The sequence below is a fragment of the Piliocolobus tephrosceles genome, chromosome 15 (assembly GCF_002776525.5).
Source record: "Piliocolobus tephrosceles isolate RC106 chromosome 15, ASM277652v3, whole genome shotgun sequence".
In the NCBI taxonomy this organism is placed as follows: Eukaryota; Metazoa; Chordata; class Mammalia; order Primates; family Cercopithecidae; genus Piliocolobus; species Piliocolobus tephrosceles.
In genome coordinates this window covers 104,995,928-105,011,135 of record NC_045448.1, presented here as the reverse complement: position 1 = coordinate 105,011,135, position 15,208 = coordinate 104,995,928, and the positions used below count along the sequence as shown (strand labels likewise).

General features: G+C 39.0%; 1 protein-coding gene across 9 annotated transcripts in view; it reads right to left on the bottom strand.

Moving 5' to 3' along the window:
* REV1 (REV1 DNA directed polymerase) overlaps positions 1-15,208 on the bottom strand; it is an 88,194-nt gene that overhangs the window by 54,922 nt on the left and 18,064 nt on the right. For all 9 annotated transcript variants that reach the window (XR_002731474.1, XM_023211389.1, XM_023211390.1 and 6 more), the window contains exons 2-3: positions 8,056-8,119; positions 5,634-5,760 (exon numbers count right to left, since the gene is read on the bottom strand). Coding sequence is in view for 6 of the 9 variants with exons in the window: in XM_023211389.1 (XP_023067157.1) it covers positions 5,634-5,760; positions 8,056-8,109 (181 nt within the window). In the remaining 3 variants the exon portion in view is untranslated. The remainder of the gene's footprint in view (positions 1-5,633; positions 5,761-8,055; positions 8,120-15,208) is intronic.

Sequence of the window (15,208 nt, the reverse complement as noted above, 5' to 3'; positions counted from 1 at the left end):
ACGGTCTCATAAAAAGGTAACATTTGAGCAGAGATGTGAATGATGAAGACCTGAGGAAGCAGAAGGAACAGCAAATTTAAGGCCCTGAGGTGTTCTCTCTAATCCATGTTTGGCAAGGGATTACTACACATAAAACAGGCTTCCTAACGCCAAAGAACTTAATATAGAATTAAGACCTAACAACACAAGACAAAAACCAGGTGTCAAAATAAATGTTTCTAGCAATGATGCTATGAACTATATATTTCTATATATAAAATACTACTACTATGGACTGGCTTAGGCAAGGAAGGAGGCATAAACCTAACTTCATCTGGATCTTAATGAATGAATATAATTCCAGTTCACAGAAGTGAGGAGGGAAGGAGTTTTTCCTCAGAGGCAAAAGAACAAACAGAAATACAGAACTGTAAAAGTAGAAAGACAAATCTAGAATATCAGAGTAACCTTGTTGAGCAAAATTTAAGAACACGAGGTTGAAAATGTAGGTTAGAATTAGGACTAGAATGTCTTTCCCCATTTTCATTTGGAAAATGCCTGTTTATCTAAGACTACACTAAACATTTCAATTCCTTTATGAAGTATTCACTCCCACTCCCAAAGGCAACTGTTTCCTCTCTTCTGTGTTGGCACTCACCTTCCTCTGTTCATGTCTAAGGCTCAGAGACTAGTTTTTCATCACAAAATCTACGTTCTCCATCAACTGCTCTCTCTTTTCAAACATAAGTTCCTAACCCACAAGCAGCATCCAAAATATATCTGTTCAATCAACTAAAGTAAAATAAAATGGGATGTAAGGTCTGTAAACTAGAAACCTCAACATAGTAAAGGTGCCAATTCTCCCCGAACTGGTCTACAGGTTTAATGTAATTCCTATCAAAATCCCAGCAAGGTATTTTGTAGATAAATGACTTATTTTAACATTTATACAAGTCAGGTGCACTGGCTCATGCCTGTAATCCCAGCACTCTGGGAGGTTGAGGCAAACAAATCACCTGAAGTCAGGAGTTAGAGACCAGCCTGGCCAACATAGCGAAACCCCATCTCTACTAAAAACACACAAAAAATGAGCAGGGCGTCATGTCATGTGCCTGTAATCCCAGCTACTCGGGTAGCTGAAGCACAAGAATCGCTTGAGCCAGGGAGGTTCAGAGGGTGCAGTAAGCTGAGATCACGCCACTGTACTCCAGCCTGGGTGACAAAGTGATACCCTGTCTCAAGAAAAAAAAAAGACAGGCATAGGTCCTAGAATAGCCAGAACTATCTTGACAAAGAAGAAACAAGTGAAAGCAATCACTCTACCTGATATCAAGGCTTACCACATAGGTACAGTATCTGATATAGTGTGGTACTGGTGAAGGAACAGACACAAACATAAATGGAAGAGAACAGAGAATGGAAATGGAAGAGAACCTAAAATAAATGGAAGAGAACCTCAAAATGAAACATGAACTTCAATGTAAAACATAAAACTATGGAATTTAAAAATAAAGAAGAAAATATTTGGGATCTAGCACCAAAGCGACAAGTTCTTAGACTTGCAAGCACAATCCGTAAAAGGAAAGATCGACGTATCAGATCTCGTCAAAATTAAAAACGCTGTTCTGCAAAAGACCATTTCAAGAGGATGAAAAACTACAGACTGGGAGAAAATATCTGAAACCACTTTTATGACAAAGCTGTAGTATCTAGAATATGTAAGGAAATCTCAAAACTAAACAGTAAAAAATACTAAATCCAATTAGAAAATGGGCAAAAAAAGCATGAACAAACGTTTCACCAATGATGATGTAAAGATGAGAAATAAACACATGAAAGAATGTTCAACATTATTAGCCACCAGGCAAATGCAAATTAAAATCACAAAGAGATACAACACCATCTATTAAAATGGATAAAATGAAAACCACTAAATGCTGGCAAGGATGCAAAGAAAGTTTATCCCTCATACAAGGCTAGTGGGAGTATAAAATAGTGTAACCACTTTGGGTAACAGTTTGGCAGTTTCTTACAAAAACTAAAGATGTAACTATTACGGGAAGCAACAACTGTACTCTTGTATTCATACAAAAACTCATACACAAATGTTCATAGCCTACCAAGAAATAACTCAGATGTCCCTAACGGATGAAAGGTTAACATACACATCCACACTATGAAATATAACTGAACAATAAAAAGGCAACAATTTTGATGACCTGACAATTTATGCTCAGTGAAAAAAGCCAATCCCAAAAGGTTATATGCTGTATGTTTTATTTATATAACATTCTTGAAATGACAAAATTATAAAAATGGAGACCAGATTAGTGGTTGCCAGGAGTTAAGGAAAGGCAGAGAACAGAAGTGGGTGTGACCATAAAAGAGTAACATGAAAGACCTTTGTAGTGTGGAAATGTTCTGTATATTAACTGCATCAGTATCAGTTTCTTAGTTGTGATATTGTTTGCTAGTTTATTAGATGTTACCATTTGGGGAAACTGGGTAAAGGGTTCACAGTATCACTGTGTGCTATGTCTTACAACTGCAAGTGAATCTACAATTATCTAAAAAAAAAAATTTAATTTAAAAAATGGATGGGCCAGGCATGGTGGCCCATACCTGTAATCTTGACACTTTGGGAGGCTGAGGCAGAAGAATCGCTTGAGCTTAGGAGTTTCAGATCAGCCTGGGAAATACAGCAAGACCTCACCTCTATAAAAAATTTAAAAATTAGTTGGCCATAGTGGTACACACTTGAGGTCCTAGCTACTTGGGAGCCTGAGGAGAGAGGGTGGCTTGAACCTGATGCTGAAGCTGCAGTGAGCCCTGATAGTGCCACTGCACTACAGCCTGGGTGGCAGAGGGAGACCCTATCTCAAAACAAAAAGGACAGAAGGCAAAGAAGTCAATCTTAACAAGCAAAAAACATTTTCGGGTCCAGGTGGAGGGACGAATAGGTTGACAGGTGAACTATCAGAGGGTCTTCTCCCCAAGTTCAAGTTCAATGTTAACTGGGTTGGAAGGGACACGGACCATGAAATCATGAGAGGCTCAGATGGCAGAACTGGGAGCTTTAAAGGAATCAAGAAAACTTGGATTATTGAAGTCTGCGTGGAGCAGGGTTAAGAATCAACAAGAAAGGACAACACCTTCTTTTACAGTGAAGGCTGCAACTCCCAGGTTTGCAAACTGTTCACTGGAATGAAGTCTCTTTCCTCCAAATTCCTTTTCAGATAACTTTCTATTTTCTTTTTTTGAGAGGGAGTCTCACTCTGTTGCCAGGCTGGAGTGCAGTGGCGCAATCTTGCCTCACTTCAACCTCCACCTCCCGGGTTCAAGCGATTCTCCTGCCTCAGCCTCCCGAGTAGCTGGGACTACAGGCACGCATCACCACGCCCAGCTAATTTTTGTATTTTTAGTAGAGATGGGGTTTCACCATGTTGGCCAGGATGCTCTCGATCTCTTGACCTTGTGATCCACCCGCTTCAGCCTCCCAAAGTGTTGGGATTATAGGCATGAGCCACCATGCCCAGCCTGAGAACTTTCTTTCACAATAGCAATGAATAAAACTGACAAAGCCTGTAGCTTTGGTGCTTACATGCTAATGGAGAAGACACATGATACAATTTAAAAAAAAATACATATATATATATATCTATTAGGCATTCTACAAAATAGCTGACCAGTACGCCTCAAACTGTGAAATAAAGCTAAAAACAAAATAGCACCCCAACCTGTCTTACTGCATCTAAAGAGTCATTCTTAACTTGCTAATTGTTAATGCTATTTTATCTATAAAGTTGTATTCACTAAAACTGAATTTTTCTAAAAATAGTTATTTTATAGTACCACAGTTTGGATGTCTCTGTGAAATTCAGCATAATGGAACTTTATTTGTACAATTATAATGAAATCTTAATAACGAGAGCAAAAATATCATCTCTATCCTACCGAAAAGGATAGAGATAATCGATCCAAACAGAAAATGTTTTACAGTCACAAAAATTAGTGATAAAAGCAGATTAAGAATTCCAGATTCTCAATCAAAAAAGTGATTAGTGCAATATTCATTTTTCCCCCTTCACACAAAGAATCTCTTTCTTTCTCCTATGTGAATAAGGGTGCTCGCTTGACCTGGAGACTTCCATGACTGGCTAACATAAGAAGCAATGCCTACCTGTTTTCATTAACATTTTTAATTTTTCATAGCGCATCTCAGAAGTCCACAGTGCTTGAATTTGTCAGGATACCTACCTACGGAGAAAAGTTACAAGCTTTCTGCATGTGAACTTCCCAATGCTATACCAGCATTTATTTTGAGGTGACATTCTTAGACTAAACTCATCATCAATGATGTCTAATAAAACCCTTAATTACAAGCAACACACTCTTCTCTTACTAAACCAGATAAATGTACCAGTTAATTAATACTTAACTTCAATTCAGTAAGTATGTCCTGAATGACTGTGTCCAGTCACTGTAGAGGTACCAAGGACACAGTGATGAAAATGTAGCTCCAGTTCTTGTCCAGTAAACAGACAACTAAGGAAAGGTCTAAAGAACTCTAAGATGCAGAATCATTCAGGCAGCCGTAGCTCCAGAAGAGCACAAGTCAACTAAACCAGTAGGAAGGGTCAAACTATCAAGGGGAAGTGAGGCATGGAGACCTGAAAGATAGCCGGTATCAGCCAGCTGAGAAGGGGACAGGGCAACATGCAACAGACTGACACAAATATTTACAGCCATTCACTTCAAAAAATACAATGAAATGATAATAAGGAGAAGAACCCCCAAGAAAATTATGAGAAAATTTTAGGCAGAAAACCTGATAACTAACAGACAAGTGCTAACTGACTTTACAGTTCAGAGAAAGATAAAACTGAAGCTGGCCATATGGAAGCTCAGAAAGCTGCTGCTTGTTGCCAGTAAAACAAAGAGAAAGTCATGAAATAAAGACACAGGCACCTTCAAAAGTGGATGTGTGGATAAATTCATCCTTGAAACTGTGCAACAGACAAATAATTCACAGATTTCTTTCCTCGTTCACCAATAAAGACTACACTACCCCCTCCAGATACCGGACTCAATGACAACAGGCACAGCTGGTGGGGAGGAGGCAGGAATGAAAAAATGAATAGAGAGATTAAGTGAAATTTTACTTCCTAAACTGTGAGAATTCAGGTCCTTTCCTTCCCTGCTTGGTAACCCAAATGCTGGCAGTTTACACTCTTCTCCAGACAAGAGAGTAGAAGATTCTTCTCTAGGAAATCTGACACTGACACACACACACACCACCCTACCCTAAAGGACCTATGGATAAGGACATCTAGAGAGTTACCAATGAAATGGACCTACAGTGAAGCTCACAGTTTACAAGTCCTACTACCCATATGCAGTAATTTCCTCGTTAGCTTACTTATTTTAAACCTCATGTGACTTTTTGAAACTACGTACTTTGATAAAAGTTAAAGACAACGGCAGGTAAAAGCAACATGGAAAGGAAAAAGAAGTATCTAAGCAGATGATTTATTTTTTATCATCTTATAATCATTTATTTATAATAAATGAGTAAAAATAGAATTTTAAAACAAATCATTGTCAATCCTAACAAAAATACATGCCAAAATAGGGTTAAGTAAAAAGTACTCAACCTGTGTATCCATTAACATAGATGGCAACTCCACTAAAAATTGTAGATGAAGTCCCATCCTTCTGCACAGCAGCATCTGATCGAAATTGTTCCTCCAATTTCTGGACCTTGGCAGCCATATACCCACCCTAGAATTAAAGAAAAGGTAAACCAATCACAAAGGTTACATTTAATCCCCCCCTTTTTGAAAAATATAAAAGCTATATTTTAAAAACTAAATAAATGGACCTTATTCTGTGCTAGCGATCAGAACATAATGACAACCTCATAAATGTAAACCATAGGCAAGGCAGTAAGTAAAACAGGAAGGTTGGGCCAGGTACAGTGGCTCACACCTGTAAGGAGCCACCGTTGGGAGGCCGAGGCAGGTGGATCACCTGAGGTCAAGAGTTTGAGACCAGCTTGGCCAACATGGTGAAACGCTGTCTCTACTAAAAATACAAAAATCAGCCAGGTGCGGTGCCCAGCGCCTGTAATCCCAGCTACTCAGGAGGCTGAGGCAGGAGAATTGCCTGAACCCAGGAGGTGGAGGTGGCAGTGAGCCAAGATGGCACCACTGCACTCCAGCCTGGGTGACAGAGCAGGACTCCATCTCAAAAAATAATAAATAAACAAACAAACAAACAGGTAGGTCAAAGAAGAATTTTCCCTCTATCAACTCATTTTAACTTTATTACATTCTTATGATTATAAAAGTTACTTTTAAAAAAAGCTAGGTCAATAATAATAATACCAACTGGGCACAGTGGCTCACGTCTGTGATCCCAGCACTTTGGGAGGCCAAGGAGGGCAGAGCACCTGAGGTCGAGAGTTCGAGATCAGCCTGACCAACATGGTGACACCCCGTCTCTACTAAAAATACAAAATTAGCCGGGCGTGGTGGTGCATGCCTGTAATCCCAGCTACTTGGGAGGCTGAGGCAGGAGAATCACTTGAACCCAGAAGGTGGAGGTTGCAAAAAAGCTGAGATTGTGCTATTGCACTCCAGCTTGGGCAACAAGAGCAAAACTGCATCTCAAAAAATAGTAATAATAATAATATCACAAAATATGTTCTTATGTACATAATTGAGCAAGTTACACCAAAGTTTAAACCAATTACAAATTTGACAAGTGGTCTCAGAGCATACTTCATTTTATTTTTTTGAGACAGTCTTGCTGTTGTTGCCCAGGTTGGAGTGCCGTGGTGCAATCTCAGCTCACTGCAAACTCTGCCTCCCAGCTTCAAGAGATTCTCCTGCCTCAGCTTCCCAAGTAGCTGGGATTATAGGCACCCACCACCATGCCCAGCTAATTTTTACATTTTTAATAGAGACGGGGTTTCACTATGTTGGCCAGGAAGGTTTCCAACTCCTGACCTCAGGTGATCCACCCACCTCAGCCTCCCAAAGTGCTGGGACTACAGGTGTGAGCCACCGCGCTGAGCCTCAGAGCATATTTTAGACTGGCTTCCACTATCTCCCATATACAGAGAGCTTAAAATGAATTATTTCAGGTAAAAATGAGGCAACTGGATAAACCAGTGTGGTCCTCCCTACACATGGGTAAGAATACAGTGAATGCTCTAGTGGCTAAATTCTGGATCTAATCAATCTATTTGACAGTAATATTAACTTTCATTAGATAACATCCACCTCACAATAAATATTAAAAAATAATTTTTTTTGCTAAACATCTTGACAGATCTAGGGATTCAACTATACTTTTCCTGAACTTTGATATAATTAAGCTTGATTTCAATTATTAGGTCTTTAAATTAAAGCTGTAGGTGGGTAGAAGTACATGGTTTTTTTCCCCAAAATGGAAATGACTGCATAATTTCTGCTGATTATTAAACTATTACATGCTCACTATGAAGTTTCTTTTCAGAAAATACAGGAAATACAGGGAAGAAAATTAAAACTGGTATAATCCTATTCATTAAAATGTTGAGGTGCTGTTTTCAAAGCTTATTTCTGTATCTCAGAGCATAGAGGTTTTACAAAAATATAATCGTACAAAATATTTCTTTGTAACACAGTTTTAGTCAAGGTTATCTTTCCAGGTTAAAAGATATAAAACTGAATAATGACTGTACAGTGCTCCACTATACACAGATAACTTATTTGACCAATTCCCTATTATTGGACATTTATGTGTTTTCCTGTTTTTTCAGTATTATTAGCAATACTACAATAAAATCATGATACAGTAAATTATTGTGCACTAGGTGTATTTACTTCCTCAGGGTAAAATTCCTGTAAAGCTTAGGGGATAAAGTTTATAAACATCATAAGGCTTTCAATACATTATGAAAACTCAAGGATTTGGTGTCTAAAGTAATTTACAATTTAGAAAACAAGTTAAACCACATTATAAACTAAAAGAAGAATAAAAAATATCTAGACAGTTCGACATAATTATTTTTACTCTTTTAAAACACACCCATTTTTCCCAGCCATCATTTTCAGCTCGCTTTCTCCATCCACCTCGCCTCATGGTGGAGCTTCTGTATTGGGAAGGAAAAAAAATACGTCAGTTTTATAACATAATGTATTCCTAATTGATATTTTATTTCAATATCAAGAAAATAAGAAATTAAAATAAATTCAAACGTCCAATTGATGAAAGTCAAGAATACAATACTAAGTAAACTTTTTCTGAAGTTCTCCATTCTCCAGCTTTATAAGTGAAATTTGTCTACAAAACACCCTCCTACAGGTATGTTTAAACTGTAACTGTTAAATTTAAAATTCAATATAAAAATATCTTTATGCATTCCTGAGCACCAATCCTAACACTCACTCACACAAAACATCACCAAATCCAACGAACATAGCCATGCTTACTTTGTTACCATTATAAGATAATCTAACAAAATATTTCCCTTCATGAGTTGTCCTATAGTATGGCTCTTAAACTCTGTCTTTGTTATTACATACTGGACACTTAAGAGTTCAGTCATAGTGTGATTCACATATTCTGCCAAAGCCCTAGAAGAAGTCAATTAAAAATGATGCAGAAAAAATTATCACTGATAATAAACTATAACAGTAAATCTGTCATTCTCCTTAAGGCAGCACTTACTTAACTAACTATACTATCACTAGGATGACCAAATGATGGTTCACATTAAGTGGCAGCTGGCTTAGTGGCTAGCAAAATATAAAATATAACTCATAAAAAGAGGCTAAATGAAACCCCTTGTAAAGTCAAAACCTTCTAACACAAATGGCTACATTTTGGGATATGACTACATTTATCCTTAACAAAATTAATGTAACTTCTATTTAGATAATTTTCTTCTACTAACTGTATACATGTATATCAAATGGTTACCATATGAAGCCTTATATATTATCCACGTCAAATCAGCTCTGATACGATCTATGAGAATTTTTTACTTAACACTTTAAACCATGACACTTTACCCCACACACATTATCAGATATTTTCCTTCTTTCTTTCTTTTGAGACAAAGTCTCGCTCTGTCACCCAGGCTGAAGTGCAGTGGCACAATCTCGGCTCACAACCACCTCCGTCTCCCGGGTTCAAGTGATTCTTCTGCCTCAGACTCCCAAGTAGCTGGTACTACAGGCGCGTGCCACCACGCCTGGCTGATTTTTGTATTTTTAGTAGAGATGGAGTTTCACCATGTTGGCCAGGCTGGTCTAGAATTCCTGACCTCAAGTGATCTGCCCGCCTCTGCCTCCCAAAGTGCTGGGATTACAGGCATGAGCCACCATGCCTAGCCAGCAGGTATTTTCTTAAATATTTTTATTCTTAGTATACTGCAGGATTTAGTTTTTCTGTGTTGACATTTATAACAATTTGAATTTTTACTGTCACCCTTAAAAGATACCTAAAAGACATGCAGAAATGTTGTCAGAAGGTTAAGTCCCAACAGAGACAAGATAATACAAATGTTTTAGGGGCATGTGCAAGGTGCTCTGAGAAAAGGAGGTAAACTGATTAACCCTGAGGAGAGACTTTGATTTTAAGTCCCAAGGTAGGAGGAGCATGAACACCCAACGTGCTCATTATCAAGTCCCAGAAGTGCCACATGCTCTGTTAAATATTTCTCCTGTTTTCAAGAGGCTCACTTTGTCCAGTCCCAACAGACTTCAGCCCTTAAAGGAAATCTAGGAGACACATTAACACACAGCTCTGGACTACATGTAAACTGAATCCACACACCTGCTGGAACAAGTAGAGTTTGCGGTTCTGGCCATTATACACTAAAAACACATACCCCGATAATTAAAGGCAGCTATTAAACTGTTAAACAAAGGTAAATAAAGGAGTAAAGTGTATTTTATACATGTGGTGGCCCAATCATTTAAGAGCTCCAGTTGTTTAACGTCTGTTGTATACCTACTGCACAAGGCCAATAAAATTCCTTAATGAGGGTAGAAGCATGAAACACAGTTGTAATACAAAAACAAAAACAACAGCAACAACAACAAAAACATAAAACAGGTATTAAGGGTTCTTTCCCCCAACTCCAAAGTAACAAAACCATTCCAGACAAACGTTTAAAACTTTAAAAGGAAAAGGAATGAAGGACTGAACATTTTCGTTTCGTCATTTCCAATAACTTGACTCATGAACAACAAACTCCTATTGATCCAGAAATCAAATAGTCAAAAATTACTAGCCAACATTCCAAAGAGGACAAAAATCTTCAGAGATCTGCCACCTCACCTCTCTTCCCCAAACCGGATTATTTTTCCCTCTGCGAATATTTGGCAATCCTAGAAGAGTGGCTGAGAGACTGGGCAAAGTTTCTGACAAACAGTGCTAAGAGAGAAAAAGTAGAGTCCAAGGGTCTTCCAAGGATACAGATTCCCACAATTGGTATTAGAACCCTACGAGTAACAAGAAATTGGAAGCAGACAGACCAAACTTTGCAGAAACTGTATTCTGCCTTACATTATTTCAATCTCTGAAAACAGATTAAGGTGATCGTGGGCCAGGCACGGGGGCTCACACCTGTAATCCCAGCACTTTGGGGGCCAAGGTGGGTGGATCACCTGAGGTACAGTCTGGCCAACATGGTGAAACCCCGTCTCTATTAAAAATACAAGATTGCTGGGTGCAGTGGCTCACACTTGTAATCCCAGCACTTTGGGAGGCTGAGGTGGGGAGTTCGAGACCAGCCTGATCAACATGGAGAGACCCTGTCTCTACTAAAAATAAAAAATCAGCCGGGTATGGTGGTGCGTGCCTGTAATCCCAGCTACTCGAGAGGCTGAGGCAGAAGGATCGCTTGAACCCGGGAGGCGGAGGGTGCAGTGAGCTGAGATTGCACCACTGGACTCCAGGTTCAGCAACAAGAGCGAATCTCCATCTCAAAAAAAAAAAAAAAATTAGCCGGGCACAGTGGCTGTTTCTGCTACTCAGCAGGGATCTTCGAAAAACAGACTCTGCCAATGTCTCTGTATTCACATCCAGGGAAAAGTTCTCCACTCCAGACGACTGATTTGCTTCTTTAAATTCCGTTTAAATTTTGTTCCATTCCCTAGAACGGAGGAGGGCATTTAATCAGGATACCACTACTTGACAGAAATATCCTTCAGAAATAACACACTCCCTCAGTTTTTTTCCTGTTCCAAGCAACCACCTGAATTACAATGTGTCCTCTTGACTAAAGGTACTCCCTGAGAAGTGACTGCACTGCACTGACAAACCATCCAATTACCAAGCTAGACTTGTAAACAAAAATTGCCTTCTAGTTTTCAGAGGCACTCTTGCAGACCAGGCTCCCAATTTAATTCCACAGAACTTGATGACCTTGAGGAACGTGATAACGGTTTCTGAAACTGTGATTCACAACCTAAAACAACCTGCCAATCTCTCCTTATCCAGTAACATTAACAGGGCAGCCAATTACTGTGTTTCAAAAAATTAGTTTAAAAAACAGATGAAGGGTGAATACATGAATGCAAAAATACCCTTATCCTTAACATTTAGGGTACGCCTTCAATAAACATGAACTACTGTTATAGTAATCTACTCTGCCAGTCCGCAGAGTGAAAATCGAATGAGACTACATATGTGGAAACCCTTTGAAAACTGTAACACAGGGAACATAGTTATTTTAAGTTAGTTATCCATGGTCTACAACATAATGATAACAGCAGACTAGATTTGGTGATAAAAGATATGGGCTCAAATCCCAGTTCCACGACTGCCTAACAGTGTGGTTTGGAGTGAGTCCAACAGCACTGAGCCTAACATTTCTTCACCTATAAAACAAGAAAGTTTGACTGCAGAATCTTTGTGGGGCCATGACTGGATGAAGGGTGGATGTGGCGGGGAGAAGAAGAGAGTTGGGGGTAAAAACAGCAAGCAAGCAAGGTTCCACTCTAAAGCCACCTTCAATTTTAGCAGCCATGCTTTTTTTTGTCCCCCATGAGTTTTAGGTTTAGGGTCTGAACAAGATTGTTCTTGAAGAAAAAGCACAAAAACTTGAAAAAGACTGATAATTAAGAGTAATGAACTAAAAACTAAGTACAAAATGTCTTCATTCTTTTCTGTTTCCATATGTGACTCTACAAGAGAGTCGTATGTGGAAATCTCCCAACCCTCGAAAGGTTCACAAGCTCAAACTCACCTACAAGCTAAAACTCAATCAAATTATACAGATCAACTAAATTATAGGCTGTCAGTAGAGCCATGCCCAGTCCCCAGTGCTAACAAGCAGTAACAACTAGCCAGGTGAGGTAAGGTGAAGCCAATGGGAGAGTCGCTCTGTCTACCAGGAGCCCAGGGATCCTGAGTGCCTACACAGAAGATTTCCTCTCTCCACTCTCAACAGGGATGTTCAAAACTCTAGTAAGGGTCTCATCAAGGACATGCTTATTTAAAAACACAACAAGATCACTTATGCATGCATTTTTCCTAATGTTTATCTTCTGCTAGAACACACTACTCTCAGTTCATTCTAAACTTTATTCTGCTCTCTTTTTACCATAGTTATTGCTGGATTTTACTATCTAGCCCAAGAATGATGTTTATCACCAGGAACATTCATTTTCATTTAAATATGATATTTCCCAGCACTTCGGGAGGCCAAGGCGGGCGGATCATGAGGTCAGCAGATCTAGACCACCCTGGCTAACACGGTGAAACCCCGTCTCTACTAAAAATGCAAAAAATTAGCCGGGCGTGGTGGCGGGCACCTGTAGTCCCAGCTACTCGGGAGGCTGAGGCAGGAGAATGGCGTGAACCTGGGAGGCAGAGCTTGCAGTGAGCCGAGATCCGGCCACTGCACTCCAGCCTGGGTGACAGAGCGAGACTCTGTCACAAAAAAAGAAAGAAAAAAGAAAAATTCCCACTACATACCCACAAAATGTTCAAATGTTCAGTGTTAATCTGATGGTTACATATCTGTAACTCTAAAATCTGTTGATTAATGAAACTGATTTTGAGTGGCTTTTAATCAGTCTTTATTACTACAGTCATATATAAACGTATACATTTGTAAAAAGTAGAGGTTCCTCTTCAAAGACTTTCCTCCCCATCTAATTAGGAATAAATAGTAACTTCTCTTGGAAGCAAAATTTATTCAAAGACCTGTGCTAACATTCTTAAACATCTGTTAGCCGTAATAAAGAAATCAATGTACTTTATGTTTTTAGCTCCCACAATTTAGCCTAAATACTTGCCCTGGCATACACACACACACACACACACACACACACACACACTGGTCCAAGTCAGCATTAGGTCATAGCCTGTTCCTCTTCCTTATCTGAAGGTGTTTTTACCTTTCTCTGCATTCCACAAGTTACTTCCTCCTTCTTTTGTTCTCCTCTGCCTTTGTCTCTTTAAGTTATAAGCTGTTAGCCAGTCGGGACAAATACAGAACGTGAGGTCCCGTTCCAGCCAGTGGAAACCGGACATAGCAGTAGGGTGGGCACATCAGGTTATAAATGACCCTGCCTTCTTTGTTTGGTGTACTCTCAAGGCAAAACTACTAGCGAGTGTACCCTTTCTGCAGAAGTATAAAAATGGCCTTGCTGAGGATATTAAATTTATGTTGAACTGCTACTTGTTTACAGCACCAGGGAACAAGCATTTCAATCAGGTTTATCCTATCTTTATGTAATAGTTATCTAAAAAATATTTGCTGAATGTAGTGAGAATCAACATGCAAAGAATATGCAATGAATGAATGTGCACATTATAGTAGCATAACATAATTCATGAATGTGACACAAATGCAAAGAAAGCAGCCTGTGGCCACCCCTCATCTAGCAAGGCTGAAACGAAATTTGCCTTTGGCACCCTGCCATCTCTCTACTCCACACGTCTTTGTTTTCAGCGCCTCTTTGTCTTACTTAGCTGTCAATTCTCTGCTAAGGCATTTACTGACAACTAAGGAACTGGTTAAAAACTGGCTTAAGGTATGATGCAACCCAGGGTCATCTGTGTTTAGAAGAACTTCTTCATGACCATTCAATGAGGAAAGGACAATCTTTTCAACAAATGTTGACAGGAAAACTGGATATCACATGCAAAAGAAGTTGGACCTTTACACCACGTTAAAAAAAACTCAAAGTGTCTGAAAGACATAAATATAAGAGCTAAAACGATCCAACTCTTAGGAGAAAACATAAAAGCTTCACAACACTGGATTTTGCAATGATTCTTGGGGAAAACGTAACAAAAGGAAAAAACAGATAAACTGGACTACATCAAAATTTAAAACTTCGGTGAATCACAGGGCAAAAAAGGGTAAAAAGGCAATCCACAGAATGGGAGAAAATATCTGCAAATCATACATCTCATAAGGGGTTCATACACTTCCCAAACAACTCCTACCATAAACTGTAACAATAAACACACAAAGCCACTAAGAAATAAAGGATCTAAACAGACACTTCTCTAAAGAAGATAGACAAATGGCCAATAAGCACACAAAAAAAGTTCAGTGTCATTAATCACTATGGAAATGCAAATAGAAACCACAATGAGATACCACCTCACACCCAGCAGGATAGCGACTATTCAAAAAAAAAAAAAAGTGTTGACAAGGATGGGAAAAAATTGGGCTCTGTGAGCCCTGTTGGTGGGAATTTAAATGGTGCAGCTGGTAAGAAAAACAGTATGGCAGTTACTCAAAAACTCAGAAATACAATTATCCTGTAATTCCACTTGTGAGAATACATCCAAAGGAACTGAAACCTGGGACACAGAGATATTTATGTGTACATTCATATTAATAAGCATTATTCACAATAGCCAAAAGGCAGAAGCAACCCAAGTGTCCATCCACAGACGAACGGGTAAACCAAACGTGGTACACACATACAACGAAATACTATTCCGCCTTAAAAGGAAGGAAATTCCAAAGCTTGCTACAACTTGCATGAACCTTGAAACCATTACAGTAAGTTAATTCACAAAAGGACAAATACTGTATGATTCTACCTATATGAAATATTTAAAGTAGTTAAATTCAGAGATAGCGCAATGGTGGTCGCGGGTGGACTTACTGTTTAACAGGTAGTCTCAGGCAAGATGAAAGAGTTCTGGAGATGGATGGTGGCGATGGTTGCACAACAATGTGAATGTACTTAATGCAACTGAA